A 17293-nucleotide genomic window follows, 5' to 3' on the forward strand; every position below is an offset into this window, starting at 1 on the left:
TGACACATATGCACTACGATGCTATGAATAAAATAGGGAACTAATGAGGGCCTACTCAGCGCTCAGCGAACTCTACTCAGAGCTCTGTGGTGTCTTAAATGGGAAGGAAATCCAAAAGGGAGGGTATGTATGTATCCATGCAGTTTATTCATTTTGCTGTATAGTAGAAATGAACACGATATTGCAAAGCAGCTATTGTTGCTCAGTGGCTAGGTCATGTCCAACTCTGCGACCTCACGGACTGCAGCACGCCAGGCTTCCCTGTCCTTCACTATCTCCCGGAGTTTGTTCAGACTCATGCCCACTCATTCAGTGATGCCATCCAACCATCTCATTCTCTGTCGCCCCCTTCTCCTCCTGCCTTCAATCTTTCCCAGCATCAGGGTCTTTTCCAAGAAGTCAGCTCTTTGCATCACCTGGCAACTATACTCAAAAAAAATTAATTCTTTTAAAAAGAAAGAACTCAATTGTTATTAAAAGCGCAGCACTAGGGTTGGGCCTACTTGGTTTGTGGTCCTGTAATAATGGTGGTGGTGGGTAATGGTTAAGCCAATGGAAACTAGTGTGGAAACTCAACTCTTCTTCAGAGTAGAAAAAGAATGACCAGACTTTACTAATGGTGCTAGATAACTTCTTGCTTCTTCTGGGTTACCCAAAGCTGCCCCTAAACAGTCCATATTACCGTTTGATTGACAAGAAATGGGGAGGGACATGAGGCTGAGCTCAGCCCAGCAGCCCCTGCCAGTTATGAGGGCACAAAGGGCCCCCCAAAGAGAGAAGGAGCCCTCCTTCACCTCCCCTGGACACAGGGGAACCTCACTCCACAGATGCCCCAAAGGGAAGGACTGGGGTGCGTGAGCCAAAGCTGGTCTAACTCTTCTTCCCACCACTCCCCCCAGCCCCAGAACTTCTGGGCTGAGGTTCCCCCTCTTCTGGTCTTCTAGGGGCTACCTCCAATCCATCCAGCACGTGGGAAAGTGAAGGACTGGACCCCTCTCCCCGCCCTGTCCCCACAGTAGACAATCTGTAGGGCCTGGTATCCACGGTTGTGAGTCAGGAACGTTCCATTTGTACCCTTGAACTGCAGGGAAGCCCCAGTCCAGATGCTCCTGGAGGGTTCGGGTTGGGGGCTGAGGCAGGGGGTGGGGGCGGATGGAATTCTCTAGAGGAGATGCAAGTTGCCTCGGGTGGCCCAAGTTACCCACGTCCGGGCGGTGACCACCAAACTCCGCCTGGGCAGCAAGCCTGTCTTTCCTCCACGTTTCACTCAGATGCGGCGCTGTCCGTCTTCCGAGTAACCCGGTAACCGCCCAGGCGGGAAGGCCTCTCTCCGCTCCATCCTCACACCCGCTTCCCATCCCTGGGAAGATCCGGTCCTTTCTGCAGCACTACAGAAAGCTCCTGCGGCGCCCTTCCGTGCGCAAGTCTGTCCCCAGACCCTCGAAGGGGAGGCTCCTTCCCACGGTCCCGCAAAAGCGCGGGCCCAGCCCCGTCTTCCCTCGTTCAACTTGTGTTTTGAGGACCACGGGCCGCCGCCTCCAGCCCTGCCATTGGCCAGCGGGCAGCAGTGCCGGGGAGACTGCGCGACCCCAGCTCGAAGCGCAGCCGTCCCAACCCTTTCCCCGGGGCCTCGGTGGGTCCCGGGCCGGGGAGCCCCCGCCCGCTGTGAGCGCACAAAGCCCGCGGCCGCCGGAACCCTGGGCCTCGCCGCGTTCGGCCGCTGGATCCGATTCCCCCGGGGTCCCCCGACCGGAGCCGCTCCGCGCGCTGCGCTCCGGCCGCCGGGTGCGCAGAGGACGCACCGCAGCGCCAGCCTCGGGGCTGCGCTGGTTAGGTAGCTGGGGGGACCGGAAGGATGGCGAGGAAGTAGGAGAGGGTTTCCTGAGATGAAAGATTACTTCCGTCCGGGCTCTGGCCTCTCTCTGGAGCCAGCTCGTTGGGGGTTGGGGAGAGGGGTACCCGGGGCTTGGGGGCCGCGCCTTGTCACCTGCAGCGCCCGGGGCGGGCGGGACGAGCTCGGCCCTGTCGGGGGGCTCACGCGGGGGGCATCCTTGCAGGTGGGAATCGAGAGCGTTTCCTGGCGCCCGAGCCATGGTGGCCAAACAGCGGATCCGGATGGCCAACGAGAAGCACAGCAAAAACATCACCCAGAGGGGGAACGTAGCCAAAACCCTGGTAAGGCGGGGGCGGCGTGGACCGGGCGGCGAGTGGCCGGGCCGGGGCGGGGCGGGTGTAGGACTGCGGGCGCGGGGCTGACCCCCGCCTCCTCCGCGCCCCGGGCTGCCCCTCCCGCGGGGTCCGGCACCCCGGGGGCGCTGAGGAATGCGCTCCCCCACGCCGGGGCGCGGACTTGGGCTCGCGTGGGCGGAGAGGGCCCTGGTTGGCCGTGGCCCCTCTGGGAGTGGCTGCCACGGAGGCGCAGAAGGGCCTCCCCAGGAGAGAACTGAGTCTTTGTCTCTGGGAAAGATCAAAGTCACATCCTTAAGGGAAGAGTTAAACCCACTGCTTGACACAAGGGACAGGAACCTAGTAGGTGGGAGATCGTTTGTTGAATGAATGAATGAATGAATGGGTAAATTGAGGCCGTTTGCCATCTCTCCCTCCTAGGCTTCACCCCTGCCCGCCCTCCCCAACAAACACATCCTGATAAGGTTTTTCTTCCTGCGTTTTGTAATGCTCTCCTTGTGTACATTGGGAATTCAAAGTGCGATTCAGCCTGTATTTCCTTCCATCTTCCCTCTTTGCCTTTTCTCCAGGGGCTTGGAGGCCAAATTCTAAAAGCAGCATTCCTCTTATTCATTCTGTGAATTCAGATTCATCTTGATAACATGTTCCAGAATTTTAGAGATTAGTTTATTGCTAGGCATTCTACGCCTCCAAAACTGTAGATTAAAGCTTTATAACAATGTTTAAGTAAAATCTGTGCCTTATGCACAGGGGGCTGTGTGTGTTTGTGTGTGTGGTGTTCCTTTGTTTTCAGTAAAACAAATGATCCTCAGCAGAAATTGCCAGGCCTGTATTTCTGGACATTCGGTGGCAGGCCTCAGATGAGTTGTTGGGTAGTGTTTGTCTCCAAGTGCATGAGCAAAGACACTTGGAATCTATCAATATTATCTCAGACACTTCAGTGGAAGTTTAGCTGAAGCTTGGAGTTTGGCTGGAAGAGTCTGCTGACTTGACGAGGCAATTGCTTTTAGCCAAAGAGACAATGCTGGTTTGATTAACTGAGCAAAAAGCTAGATTTGCAGTCACTAGACCAGAATTCTTGCAGAACCAAGCAGTACTATGTCAGAGAAGCCTTAGGATCAACGCTGGATCTTTTTACACAGCTACAGGCTTAAGTAGGCTTCTCTGGTGGCTCAGATAGTCAAGAATCCTCCCGCAATGCGGGAGATCCAGGTTTGGTCCCTGGGTTGGGAAGATACCCTGGAGAAGGGCATGACACCCACTCCAATATTCTTGCCTGGAGAATCCCCATGGACAGAGGAGCCTGGCAGGCTACACATCACGGGGTCGAAAAGAGTCAGACACGCTGAAGTGACTAAGCGCAGCACAGCTACAGGCTTACGTTGTGCTGGAAATGCTCTCATTTGGGAGCTAGATCATTTAGTTGTTGTTGGGCAGCAAAATGGCAACATGCCATTGAATTGAAACTATTTTTCACATAGATCTGTGTTTTTCATATTTTTACTCAGGAAAAAAGAAATCTTACTGTCCAAATTGATGCTGAAAAACAATTTTTAAGGATATTAAAGCATTCAGTGTTTATATCCCTAGAAGATCAAGTCTTCCAAGGATGATATACAGGCTAGCTAATTTACTGAAAATTTCTAGCTGTGTGGTTCTTTTTAATGAACTAAAAAAAAATCAGACTTCACTTGTTAATTCTCTCCAGTTGACAGCTTATCTGACTGCAAAAGTAACAACAGAACAGAAACTTTTACAGAGCTGTGTTATCCATTTGTTGTTGTTAGGTCGCTCAGTCAGGTCCACTCTGTCACAACCCGGTGGACTTAGCCCCCCAGGCTCCTCTGTCCATGGAACTTCCCAGGCAAGAATACCAGAGTGGGTAGTCATTCCTTTCTCCAGGGGATCTTCCTGACCCAGGATCGAACCCATGTCTCCTTCCCTGACAGGCAGATTCTTTACCACTGAGCCACCAGGGAAGTCTGTGTTATCTTTTAGGCTTGGTAAAGTCAGCATCTGCCACCTTGAGCTTTTCAAGACCACTCGAGAACATTCGGGACCTGAAAAAAAAAAAAATGATTGTCTCCAAAGTAAGAAAAGACAATGGAACAATTAGAGAAAAAACTGTTTAAATATCTAAGAAATGTAGTCAACTTGACTGCAGTTCAACTCAATTCAACTTTTAGAAATATTTTCAAATAAAGTTTAATGTGTGTTGTGAGTAGATTTTTAATAGGTTCTGATATACCGTGGAGCAGGCCCTTCAAAAGTGCCTGGCGCCTACGAGGGTATTTAAATGGTCCTAACTTTGTAATGAAAGATTTCTAAACCAAGCCACAAGGTATGTTTCTTTTCCCTTGGTTAGAAAGGCTTTTTTGGTTAACTTTATTGTACATGGATCAGCATCCAAAAAGAAAAATGAAATTCTCTTTCAGAAAAACAAAATGAAACACTTTAAATCCTAAATCTCATTTTCCTAATTACAGATCAAACATGATTATACTTAGAAAGAAGTAACTTGCAAGGGGTAACTTGTTCAGAATGAAATGCAGACACACGAACAGATTCTAAAGGAAAATCCAGACTAGTCATTTAGAAATAAACTCCTTTAATTGTATACAGGTATTTCATTATTGGTGTACAGCTATGGAGCGAATCAATATTGTTCTCCCAGATAACAGGGTAATGGGATGATCATTTCATAATTATACAGTAGTAACTTCTTCAGAATAAAGGGGCAATTTACATTTCAGAGTTCTCCTGCTGGTATCTTATCACAGGGAAACACATTCTGCAACAAAGTGAAAGTGTTAGTCGCTCAGTCGTGTCCAACTCTTGTGACCCCATGAACTGTAGCCCGCCAGGCTCCTCTATCTATGGGATTCTCCAGGCGAGAATACTGGAGTGGGTTGCCATTTCCTCCTCCAGGGGATCTTCCTGACCCAGGGATTGAACTCAGGTCTCCTGCATTGCAGGCAGATTCTTTAGTGTCTGAGCCTCCAGGGAGGCCCATTTTGGGGCCCAGGGACTGTCAAACTCCTCCTGGAAATGAACCATGTCATTTGCACAATTCTACTGTTGTTTTTCTTTTTTTAAAAAAAAGCTTTCCCAGCAATAGATTCAGGCTTGAGTGAATTGTCCCGACAGATTTGTGCTGGGCAATGTTTCCAAAAATGAAGTAACTCAAAGCTCTCAGAAAAGGATATATTGGAATAGAGGGTTTTTGTTTTTGTTTTTTTTCCCTGTGCTGCAAGTCATGTGTGATCCTAGTTCCCCTACCAGGGATCAAACCCATGTCCCTTTCACTGGCAGCATGGAGTCTTAACAGCTGGACCACCGGGAATTCAAATCTTTAGAAAAATGGTATAGATGAACTTATTTGCAAAGCAGAAGTAGAAACACATATAGAGAACAAACGTATGGATACCAAGGGAGGAGTGGGGAATGGGATGGATTTGGAAAGTGGGATTAATACATTGGGTTTGATCCCTGGGTTGGGAAGATCCTCTGGGGGAGGGAATGGCAACCCACTCCAGTATTGCCTGGAAAATTCCATAGACAGAGGAACCTGGCCGGCTTCTGTCTATGGGCTTGCAAGAGTCAGACGCTACTGAGAGACTAATACTCTCACTTTCATGCATAAAATAGATAGCTAATGAGAACAGGCTGTATAGCACAGGGAACTGGGAAGGAAATCCAAAGAAGAGGATACACACACACCACACACACACACACGTGGCTGATTCACTTTGCTGTACGGCAGAAGCTAACACAAGATTGTAAAGCAACTGTACTCCAGTTTAAAATATATATATATACATATATAGGTATTATGACCAACCAAGTTCTTGAGCTCTGAAAGTCCCCAAGTACAATTGATTCACTGTGAAAGGTCATCAAAAAGATTTCTGTGGTATATGCTCCAAGTTCTGCATCCTGATAATTTGAGTGGAGTTTCCGCAAAGGAAAAATAAAGGACTCCATTTGGTATCTGCCCTAGACCAATAATCCCATTTACAGCCTCCTGAATTCACTTGTTGACTTTGCTGGAGATAGAACTAAATGGTTTTTTTTTTAAAATATAGCATTAGTGGGATGACAGCAACAGAATTTGTTTCTGGTCAACTGGGACAAATGATTAGGAAGTTGGTGAATGGGGGAGGAGTAAATGTTACATTCTGTTCAAATAACTATTTGTTTGCTCTCATCTTGACTTAAGTCTTAAGTGCCAAAGAATGACAGTGAAAATGCTGATTAAAGAGTTATTCTGTGCAATTATTTGACTGATTTTGTCCTTGTTCTAGTCAGAAGAAACCATCTATCCCTTTTCAGTGTGATTTGCTATCATACAAGTGTTGGTAGATACAAGTTTCTCAAAGTCAGAGAAGTGAGTTGTTTTGATCCTTAGTCAGATCCTATCTGCCCCTGACACTAATGTATACTTCTCTAGTAAGAGAAATCCTGGAATAACCCTATCACCAATTTGGAAGAATTAGTAAAAGAGCCAATATCTTTTCTAGATCCTTCTTTACTCTAGGTGACCTACAAAGTAGCAAAAGTGAAAGTGTTAGTTGCTGAGTCATGTCCAACTCTTTGCAACCCTATGGTCTGTAGCCTGTCAGGCTCCTCTGTCCGTGGGATTTCCCAGGCAAGAATACTAGAATGGGTAGCCATTCCCTTCTCCAAGGGATCTTCCTGACCCAGGGATTGAACCTGAGTCTCCTCCATTGCAGGTGGATTCTTTACCCCATCTGAACCACCAGGGAAGCCCCTAGGTGACCTAAGACGTCATATTTAGTGAAACTTGCATGCTTATTCATTCTTTGATGAACATTTATCAAGCATCTACTATATTTAAGTTCTGGATCAGGCACTGGTATGCCCTGATACATGAAAGAGACACAGTACCTACCCTTGTGGGGCTTGCAGTCCAGTGGAGAGACAGACATTAAACAAAGCATCACAAGAATAAACATCACAATACAAATTATGCTAAGTGCTATCTAGAAAAAGCACTTGGTGATAAAAGTGCCAAGGGAGCTCAACAGAAGTAGAAGAGAGAAGGTTCTCTAAGAATGGAACAAGTAAGCTGAGAACCAGAGAATTGTTGCCTTATCTATGATAAAATAAGTTTGTTTTGTTTTAATCTATGTTGACTACAGCCTATTTTTGGTTCATGCCAGTGAGGAAATATTTAGTGAGTTCTTTCTTTTTTTCACTCTACCTTCTCCCTTAGCATTTGAGAAATTCTCCACTTTCAGATGCCTCTCTCAGAAAATATTGGTTTTCCATTGATTGTTGGATTGTAAGGACCAAGCCCTACCGGCACACAGACCCAGAGGGGTTGCAGAGGGACTTTCTGTTGTTTTGGTTTGAGATGAGCAAGAGGTTCACAGGACTCATCTGTGTGGGAACCACAGGCCCCTTGTGCTTCCCAGAGAAGTAGAGATTTCTCCAAAGAGTCAGCTTCACTGAGAATTAGGAGGTTTTTTACAAAATGCTGCTCCTCTCACCTCCATATGTGGTTGCTTTCTACTGTTCCCTGGATTTGCACTGCAGTGACTTCCCAGGTTTCTAGCACTTAAAATTTTTTTCTTTTTTTAAACCATCATTTTTTATTTTTTAAAGAGTTCTCTTTATTTTTTTGGCCATACCACGAGACACATGGGATCTCAATTCCCCAACCAGAGATAGAACCCCTGCTTTCCAGGTGGTGCAGTGGTAAAGAATCCACCTGCCAGTGCAGGAGACACAGGAGACCCGGGTTCCATCCCTGGGGTGGGAAGATCCCCTGGAGAAGGAAATGGCAACCCACTGCAGTATTCTTGCCTGGGAAATTCCATGGACAGAGGAGCCTGGTGGTTACAGTCCATAGGGTCGCAAAGAGTCAGACATGACTGAGCTTATAAGCACCCATGCTTTGAAAGGTAGAGTCTTACCCCCTTGATCTCAGGGGAAGTCCTGGCACTTGGAAAGTTTTGAGACAATGGCTGTGCTTTGTGACCCAGCTTGGAAGCCACAGATGCGGGAATTTGAGGGGAGTCTGTTGGAGGCAAAACCCCTGGCTCTATAATGAGGCAAATCTAAACTTGAATCCCAGCTCTTGCTGAAGTTAACAAAGCATGAGCCTCAGTTTCTCAGCTACAGAAGGGGGGTGAAAAGACTGACCTCGTGTGGAGTTGTGAGCGCTGGAAATGGTGAATATCGGCTGCTTCCTAGAGTGCCTGGTATGAAGTGTGCTTTCAGCCAACAGAAACAATTATTAGTCATGGCATTTTTTGGCTCCCAAACCACTGTACTGATTTATATATTATACCTCATCTGTCTCCAGATTATTTAAGAACCACCAAGTTCATTGAGTTACAGGGATGTAAATAAGGTTGTTGATGAGTTTTTCCAAACCAGTCTTGATTCTTTAAATTGACTTTGTTCATCTAGATCTCTAGTGGCTCAGACAGTAGAAAATCTGCCTACAATGTGGGTAACGCAGGTTCAGTTCCTGGGTCTGGAAGATCCCCTGGAGAAGGCAGTGGCTACCCACCCCAGTATTCTTGCCTGAAGAATCCCGTGGACAGAGGTGCCTGGTGGGCTACAGTCCACAGGGTCAAGAAGAGTCGGACATTACAGAGTGACTCACACTTTCACTTTCATCTAGATCTGCCCACTGGCGTTAAGACTGGATCTGTCTTGTTCACAGATGGGTCCCCAGCCTCTAGGACAGTGTCTAGCTGTACTCAATAAATGTTTCTTGAATGAATGAACCTCATCTTACTTTCTCCCACTCACTTTCAGAGGCCACAAGAAGAGAAATATCCTGTGGGACCATGGCTGTTGGCACTGTTCGTTTTTGTTGTCTGCGGCTCAGGTATGGGCTTTCACTGTCCTTACTATCCCATGGTCTCCTCTGTCCCATAAAAACACATGTTTTATCCACAAGGTAAATATGCCAAAAATATATTGGTCTGGGATTCAAGTTAATCGCTGCCTGAAGCCTTCCTCTTAATGGGTTTTGATTTCGTTTTCGTTCCAGCAAACCAAATAGGAATAGAGACAGAACTGATATGTTATCAAATCATAATCATAAAGTGATTACACTGAGCAATTAAATTGGCTGGCTACACTTCAGAGTTCAGTTAAAGCTTTCTCTGAAGACCTGACCTAAAAAAGGGCATTTGGAACAGAAAGTGGAGCACCTAGCTGCCTGAGATAAATTCATGTTCCAGAAAGAGGGAGGGGCCTTATGCCTTAAGAGAAGCTCTGCAGAGATGCTAGGAAGAACGGAACCTTGGACCTGAGCCTCACGGTATAATCACCTGATGCCAGAAGGTGGCAAGTTCAGAGAATGGTCTTTATACTCACATTCAAACACATGCCTTCCCTGGTGGCTCAGCAGGAAAGAATCTGCCTGCAATGCAGGAGACCCAGGTTCAGTCCCTGGGTGGGGAAGATCCTCTGGAGGAGAAAACGACAACTCACGCCAGTATTCTTGCCTAGGAAATCCCGTGGACAGAGGAACCTGGTGGGCTAGTCTATGGGATCGCAAAGAATTAGACGCAACTATGCAAGCATGCACGCATAAAGCTTCGTGAACATTTCTATTATAATTTCATTGTTGGTTATAAGCCGGTTTTCTACAGAGTAGCCAGAAAGTCTGGAAGCATAGAAGAACATCTATAATAAATGGCTTACTGATATTAAGTGATAATGTGCCATACGGTTAGTGATATTACATGATATATTCAGTGTGTTGCCCTGCATTAGCAATGCATAGTTCAGAGCACTGGTGAAAATTGCAATGAATATGGTGCACCAATGCGGCATTTCCCTCAGTGCCTGTATTCTGTGACATGTTACGTCACATGATCTGCCTCTGATTTCCCCCCCAAAGCAAAGCAAACCAAAAAAAGAAAAACACATGCTGTTAGCATGCCACAGAGAAATCAAGGAGAAAAATCCATCTATATAAAAACTTATCTATGTTTTCAGGTTTTATAGTCAACCAGGGATTGAACCTTGAGCCTTTTATCTAATTATCTTTCTCTCTCAGCTTTATGGGTTCTTGAAAAAATATTATTCCTCCAAGTCACTGATTAAAGTCTAGCCTTGGAGAAGCCCACAGAACATGATTAGAGACAAATCCCCTCAGGCTGATTTTGAACCTCTTAGCAAAACTCCTGCAAGCAGTCCCAGTGACGTGAGGGTCCCCAGTGTGCCTGGCACTGGGCAGGCTTTGGAAATAGAAACTCCTCCAGGAGGCAGCAGGCGTTGGGAAGGCAGATAAGGAAGCTGTCCGTTGCAGCCCAGGGGATGAGCACTGTGATAGCAGAGCGTGCAGAGGGCTTGGCAAGCGCGGATAAGGGACTGAGCCCGTTCCGGCTGCTTTAGCAAAACACCATAGACTGGGTGGCTTAGGAACAGAAGTTTATTGCTCATGGTTCAGGAGCCTGGAAGTCAGAATAGGGTACCAACATAGTCAGGTGAGGGCCCTGTGCCCAAACACAGACTTCTCCCTGTATCCTCACATGACATCCTCACGCGGCAGACGGAGCTTGGGAGCTCGGTGCGGTCTCCTGTATAAGAGCTCTGATCCCATTGATGTGGCTTCCCTGGTAGCTCAGTGGTAAGAACCCACCTGCCAAAGCAGGAGACCCGGGTTCCATCTCTAGGTCAGGAAGATCGCCTGGAGGAGGAAATGGCAACCCACTCCAGTATTCTTGCCTGGGAAATCCCAAGGACAGAGGAGCCTGGAGGGCTGCAGTTCATGGAGGTCTCAAAAGAGTCAGACATGGCTTAGCAACTACATGAAACAACAGATCCCATTTATGAGACCTCCACCCTCAGGACCTAAGCACCTCCCCAAGTCCCTACCTTCTACCACCATCACATTGGGTACTAGGATTCCAACGTGGGCATCAGATTGTGGATCGGGGCTCCTAAATCATACTGAGCAGAAGAGAAACTTTCCCAGAGGAGCTGCCATTTGAGCTGAGTTTTGAAGGACAAACAGCCAGACAAAGAGAAGGTTATTCCGCATGAGGGAGCACCGTGTGACAAAGGCTTGGAGACCTGAGATAATACCCCAGGCTCAAGAATGGCCAAAGCCCAATCAGAGGGATCTCTGAGCCTCGGTCATCATACAGCCTGTGTATGATGAACCAAATAGATACGGAGCTGTTTTTTTGTTTGTTTGTTTGTTTGTTTTTGCTTTTTGTGCTTCAAGATGCACGGTAACTGAGCCCTTTCTGGCCTGTGCCCTTAGGTAGCATATAGGGGAGTGTTCCTGCTTAGTCGCTTAGTCACGCCTGAGTCTTTCGACTCCGTGGACTGTAGCCCACCAGCCTCCTCTGTCCATGGGATTCTCCAGGCAAGAATACTGGAGTGGGTTGCCATGCCCTCCTCCAGGGGATCTTCCTGACCCAGGGATTGAACCCAGGTCTCCTGCACTGCAGGCCAATTCTTTACCCTATGAGCCATCAGGGAAGCCCATGTAAGGGAGAGGGCAACCCAATAGTCTGGCTTATTTTTCTCCAACCTGTGCTAGTGTTCAATACCCATCCTTTTCAAAGGGATTTAAAACCTTCTTTACATCTTAGTTAAAATTTTGCCAGGCTTATTGGTTCACAGAGTAGGAACTGTATCTCCCCCTCCTGCGTGAGTACATTGGGACGTTTGCTGGCAGTAATCTTTTGGAAACTTCCCAGTCTCCATTAGTTTTTTCAGGGATCAAGTACATTGTCTCTGCTGTCCTATCTGTTGGTTCGTCCAGGGGCCTGAAATGGGAGCCTGTAGGGCCTGGAGATTTGGACTTAAAATGATTCAGAGGACCTACCACTCAGGGCATGCCACATCCCCTGCCCACATTCCTGAGGCTCCTCTAAGGATGCCTCTTTATTTATTTATCTTTTTAAATACTTTCACCATGCCACATGGTATGCAAGATCTTAGTTCCCTGGCCAGGGATCGAACCTGTGCCCCACGCATTGAAAGCACAGAGTCTTTACCACTGGACTGCCAGGGAAGTGCTATAAGGATGCTTCTTTACCTCTTCCTAGTTAAGACCACTGGCTTCCATGGAAAGGCTAGACAGCGAACAGGGAGTTGGGTCATCTCAACTTCATTCTCTGTTAACATGCTGTTGTGATCCAAGCAAAGAACCTCATCCCTTTTTTAATCATAGCTAAAAATAATGTCCCTTTTAAAATTTTCTTTTCTTTTCAGATTTCTTTTGCCAACTTTAGCTTTTTTCTTTTTTTGCAAGCTTCATTTCAGGCCTCAGCACTGTTCTCACAGAAATGTGTCACTCTTCTCAATTCGTCCTTGGTACTGTGCCGTTCCTTCTATCTTTGTCTGTGTCCTTTTCTAAACCAAACATGTCATGAGAAACACAATAGCTCCTTTAGCTCTGTCCCTGTTGCCATCTCTCTGGGATTAGTCACGATTCAGTTCCTCTTGCAGCTCCCACTTTCCCTCCCAGTCCCTCCCTGTCTAGAGTCACAGGCCATAGGCGCCTACCTGTCTTTTTTCTCCTTGATTTTATTAAAGTAGAGTTGATTTTACAACGTTGTGTTAATTTCTGCCTTACAGCTAAGTGATTTGGTGATCTACCTACCTTTTCTCTACATTTAAAAGAATTTGAGGGAAAGGACATATGTATACCTATGGCTGATTCATGTTGATGTATAGCAGAAACCATCACAACATTGTAAAGTAATTATCCTCCAATTAAAAATTAAATTAAATTTTAAAAAATGCAATTTCCTCAAACCTAGCCCTTCTCTTTATCAGTTCCTTTGCTTTACGTCATGAGCCTCCTCAGCGCCTGGATGGCTGAAGCCCCTCATCACTGCTCTCTCTCACCTCTGTTCAGTTTTGCGAAAGCGAAAGTGTTAGTTGCTCAGTCGGGTCTGACTCTTTGCAACCCCATGGACTGTAGCCTGCCTGTCCACGGGGATTCTCCAGGCAAGAATACAGGAGTGGGTTGCTATGCCCTCCTCCAGGGGATCTTCCCAACCCAGGGGTCGGACTCGGGTCTCCTGCATTGTGGGCAGATACTTTACCATCTTCACCATACTTTGCCGTTCTAGCACAACGTAATAAAGACCCATCACATCCCACGTCCTGCTGTCCTGCTGTCCGTCTGTGACGTGCGAGGCAGCCCTCTCACCCCGCCTCGCCTGTCACGCTCACACAGAATACCCTGGCGTTTCCGGTGGGGTGTCCATACCCCTGCAGACACGCCGCTTCCTGTCCCTGTCCAGCGGGCCCCTTTCCCGTGGACAGGATATACCGTAGGCCAGCCTCAAGTTCCCTTTCACTGAGTCCCGGGGATATTGAGGAGGCCATTCGCCCTCTCTGAGTTCATATAATTAGTTATTCATATTTTGTAAATTTTTTTTGGCTACGCAGGCTCTTCAATTGCAGTGCACAGGCTTCTCTAGTTGTGGCGAGAGGACTCAGTCGTTTTGCAAGCTTAGTTGCCCTGAGGCACGTGGGCTCCTAGTTCCCTGACCAAGTATCCAACCCGAGTCCCCTACATTAGAAGGGGACTTAACCACTGGACCACCAGGGAAGTCCCTAGATTTTTATACAGAGACGAAAAGTGTGATCTAATTCTCTTGCTTTCATTGCCTTACTCTGTTAACCCACTTTTCTGATTGATGGTTGGGCAAAGGGCTCTTTTTAGTAATAGTGTCACATAGAAAACAAACTTAACAGCTACCAAAGGGGGATGAAGAGGGGGAAGGGATAAATTAAGAATTGGGGATTAACAGATATTATTATACATAAATGATAAACAACAAAGACCTACCATATAGCACGGGAAACTATACTCAACATCTTTGTAATAAGATATAATGGAAAAGAATCTGAAAAAGAATATATATATATATGTTTGTATCACTGAGTCACTTTGCTATATGGCAGCCCACTCCAGTATTGTTGCTTGCCTGGAGAATCCCACGGACAGAGGAGCCTGGTGGGCTCCCCTCCATAGGGTCGCCAAGAGTCAGACAGGACTGAAGTAACTTACATACACACACAGATATATCTGTGTCACTGAATCACTTTGCTATATGGCAGCCCACTCGAGTATTCTTGCTTGCCTGGAGAATCCCATGGACAGAGGAGCCTGGTGGGCTCCCATCCATAGGGTCGCCAAGAGTCAGACAGGACTGAAGTGGCTTACAGACACACACAGACATATCTGTGTCACTGAATAACTTCGCTGTATGCCTGAAACATTATAAATCAACTGCACTTCAATTTAAAAAGTCACAGCAATACTGTCAGTGTACCGGGGTAAATAAATACTCAGGTCAGAAGTCATGCGCAATGCCCGTTTTATTTGTTTTTCTAGTATCTTCTGGGAAAGAATGAAGACTGGTAAAAATATTGACACTTAAGTAAATGCTCACTTGCTGGTCACCCTTACTCCATTTTATGTGGGAAAACAAGTTAACAAACCTCCAAGAGGCTCCGGGACCCCTCATCGCGGGGAGTGACATGTCACAGCACAGTCTTGACCCCTCCCTCCTCAGCTTCTTTCCTGTGGCCTTCCTCATTCTCCACACATGCCTTTCGTGCCAGCGGTGCTGGGTGTTGACAAGAGTCAGATGATGAAAAGGACGGGAGAGGAGCCAGGGGAGCGGTGAGGACGCAAAGCCCAGGCACCCAGAGAGTCCCCTGGTGCAGAAACATGCGCCCAGGGAATGCCCACTCCTCACCAGGGAGGCTCCCGGGGGTCCCAGTCCAGCCCGAATCCATGGTTGTAACCAGTCAGAGGACGTTATCTAGCACACCTCACTTCAGAGGAAGGAAATTTCCACTTTCCGGGATTGCAAAAGATCTCTCCAGCAAGACACTTCTTTGAAAACTGACCAACTGGCTGTAAAAGGATAAGAGGCTTCCGAGGGGAGGTTCGTTTGGGGTGCTGCCAGATGTGGGTTCAGAGCCTGGGTTCGCTATCCGCTGAAAACCCTTGGACCAGTTCCTCACTCTGTATTGATTTCCTTATGAATTAAACAGGGGTGGGAAGAGCCCTTCTGGAGGTTGTCCAGGCACTGAACGGCTCCCGGGATGTATGTGCTGGCCCGCAGCATGCTTGAAACCTGCGGCCTCAGCCACTGCCACCTCCGTCCCCAGGACCCTCGTGGGAAGTCGTGGCACCGTGGGTGGGCCTTACGTGCCAGGGCGGTTTAGTCTCCCATCGCCCCCCGCCCCCATCCTCCCAGGCCGTGCCTCTCCTTGGCCGTTACGCAGCCACTCACGGTGGTCTGAACCTTCCAGAGAGCCGTAGACCCCACCTCTTCACTCCAAGGAGGAGGGGACGCTGTCTCGGTGATAACACTCCAGTGTGTGAGACTTACGTTCCCACGAGAAAGCATCAGAGCCTTTCAGACAGACCCAGGCAGGAAAAAGGAACCGCCCACAGGCAGACTGAAATCAGTGAACAGGGGTTTGTACTTTAAAGTTGAATATCAGAAGTGACCGGTGAGTTTCTTCCCTTTGCTTGTGTGTGTGCTCAGCCGCTCAGTCGTGTCCTACTCTTTGCAATCCCAGGGACTGTAGCCTGCCAGGCTCCACCATCCATGGGGATTTCCAGGCAAGAAGACTGGAGTGGGCTGCCATTTCCTCCTCCAGGGGATCTTCCTGACCCTGGGTTTTTATTTTCTTAAAGCAACCAAAATACACCCCTGTTCTGTTATTTTAAAAAAAAAAAAAAAGAAGAAGAAAAAGTTTCCCTTGTGAGATACAAAAGCTCACGGGAACAGCATGTTCTTTTGAGACATGGAATTGTCCACATAGGCCATCTCAGGGCCGTGTCTTACTTGGTCAGGTATAGTTTGGAAACTAGCCTTATTGTTGTTAATATTACATACCTTCCATCAGAAATCGATAACCTGTCTCTTAGTCACATCCCTCTTCTGAGTCCCTTCAGATGATTATTTCAAACGGGCCAGAAACTTTTCTTGTTCAAGTCTTGACCCGAAATTTTTCCTGGGGCCTCTTTAACTGGGTTGCATTTGTCTTTGTTCAATCTCCTAGACCTCTAGATAGACACTGAAGTCCCAAGGCTTTCAACAGCCCTCTTTTAGAGACTCGGCTGTTTTATTCTCTCCCATTTTTATTAAAAAAAAAAAAAAATCATCTTCCATTTCTGCAGGCCGGGGGTCCTCTTTCCAGATAAGCAGCTCGTCCTGACTCTCAGTCCCGTTTTCAAAACCCTGCCTCTTTAGGGAACTGTCTGGTAGCTTCTGTCTTTATCTTGAGACTCAGAGACGAGCATGACCCGGAGTGTCTGTCTGAGGTGGCAGAGATGCCGTCACACAGATACGCCGAGCGCTATCTGCTCCAGACACTTGCTGTCTGCGGTGCTTCCCTGGACCATTGACGATGTCCACACGCCATTTGTGCCCACAGTTCTTGCCCTGGGCTTCCTCTTTCCCTTTTGTCTTGGGCTCTTTCAAGAGCCTCGTGGAGGAGGGTTCCGAGCCACCCCGGATCTGTGTGGGGAGCCCGCTGCCGTGGGTCAGTAACGCCTGACCTGAACGCAGCAGTGACATCGGGGAGTTCAGCCCCTGATGTCCGTTCTGCAGTGTTCACTGGACAGCCGTCTTCAGCAGTTTTAAAGCAGTTTTTAGTGTGCAAGTTCCGCACGTCTTTTGCTAAGTTTATGCCTAAGCATCAGCGTTTCTGTTTTTGGCGTGATTGTGCATGGAGTTGTTTTCTTGCCTGCTTGCTTTCTCTGGCTGTGTCTTAGTTGCGTCATTCGGGACCTTTCCTGGTGCCGTGTGGGCTCAATAGTTGTGGTTCACGGGCTCAGCTGCCCTGCAGCACGTGGGGTCTTAGTTCCCCGACCAGGGATCAAACCCGCGTCCCCTGCCCTGAAAGGCAGATTCTGAACCACTGCACCACCAGGGAAGTCCCTGTCTTCCGCAGTTTTTTCCCCCTTTTGCGTCTTTTATTTTTTATATACCTAGGATCTTTCCATAAGTGTTACTGTCTTCAGCACTTTTAACTGTCCTCTTGAACTATAATTTTCACCTGGACCTGGGAAAATGAGGTCTTTTTCCTCACAGGCTAGCTGACCAGACAGTTTGGTAGT

The 17293-nt window shown here is 47.6% G+C and overlaps 1 protein-coding gene across 1 annotated transcript; it reads right to left on the reverse strand.

Moving 5' to 3' along the window:
* Nucleotides 1-349: 349 nt before the first annotated feature.
* LOC122447285 (translation initiation factor IF-2-like) lies at nucleotides 350-13530 on the reverse strand. Its single transcript, XM_043477795.1, has 3 exons — nucleotides 13352-13530; nucleotides 1588-2457; nucleotides 350-1541 (listed from the first exon to the last, which is right to left on the reverse strand). Exons 1-3 carry the CDS (start codon nucleotides 13528-13530, stop codon nucleotides 1268-1270), a joined length of 1323 nt encoding a protein of 440 aa, XP_043333730.1. The 3' UTR covers nucleotides 350-1267.
* Between the last annotated feature and the right edge of the window lie 3763 nt (nucleotides 13531-17293).

The sequence above is a fragment of the Cervus canadensis genome, chromosome 9 (assembly GCF_019320065.1).
Source record: "Cervus canadensis isolate Bull #8, Minnesota chromosome 9, ASM1932006v1, whole genome shotgun sequence".
Classification (NCBI taxonomy): domain Eukaryota; kingdom Metazoa; phylum Chordata; class Mammalia; order Artiodactyla; family Cervidae; genus Cervus; species Cervus canadensis.

What these genes read in the sequence shown, in the direction of transcription:
- LOC122447285 (XM_043477795.1), bottom strand. Translation starts at nt 13,530, where the DNA reads ATGGCCTCCTCAATATCCCCGGGACTCAGTGAAAGGGAACTTGAGGCT. An exon ending in AGCGTGACAGGCGAGGCGGG is followed by an intron (nt 2,458 to 13,351) that starts GTGAGAGGGCTG and finishes GATCTTTCCCAG; the next exon opens with AGACAAAGACTCAGTTCTCT. An exon ending in GGCTGCGCTTCGAGCTGGGG is followed by an intron (nt 1,542 to 1,587) that starts TCGCGCAGTCTC and finishes CAATGGCAGGGC; the next exon opens with TGGAGGCGGCGGCCCGTGGT.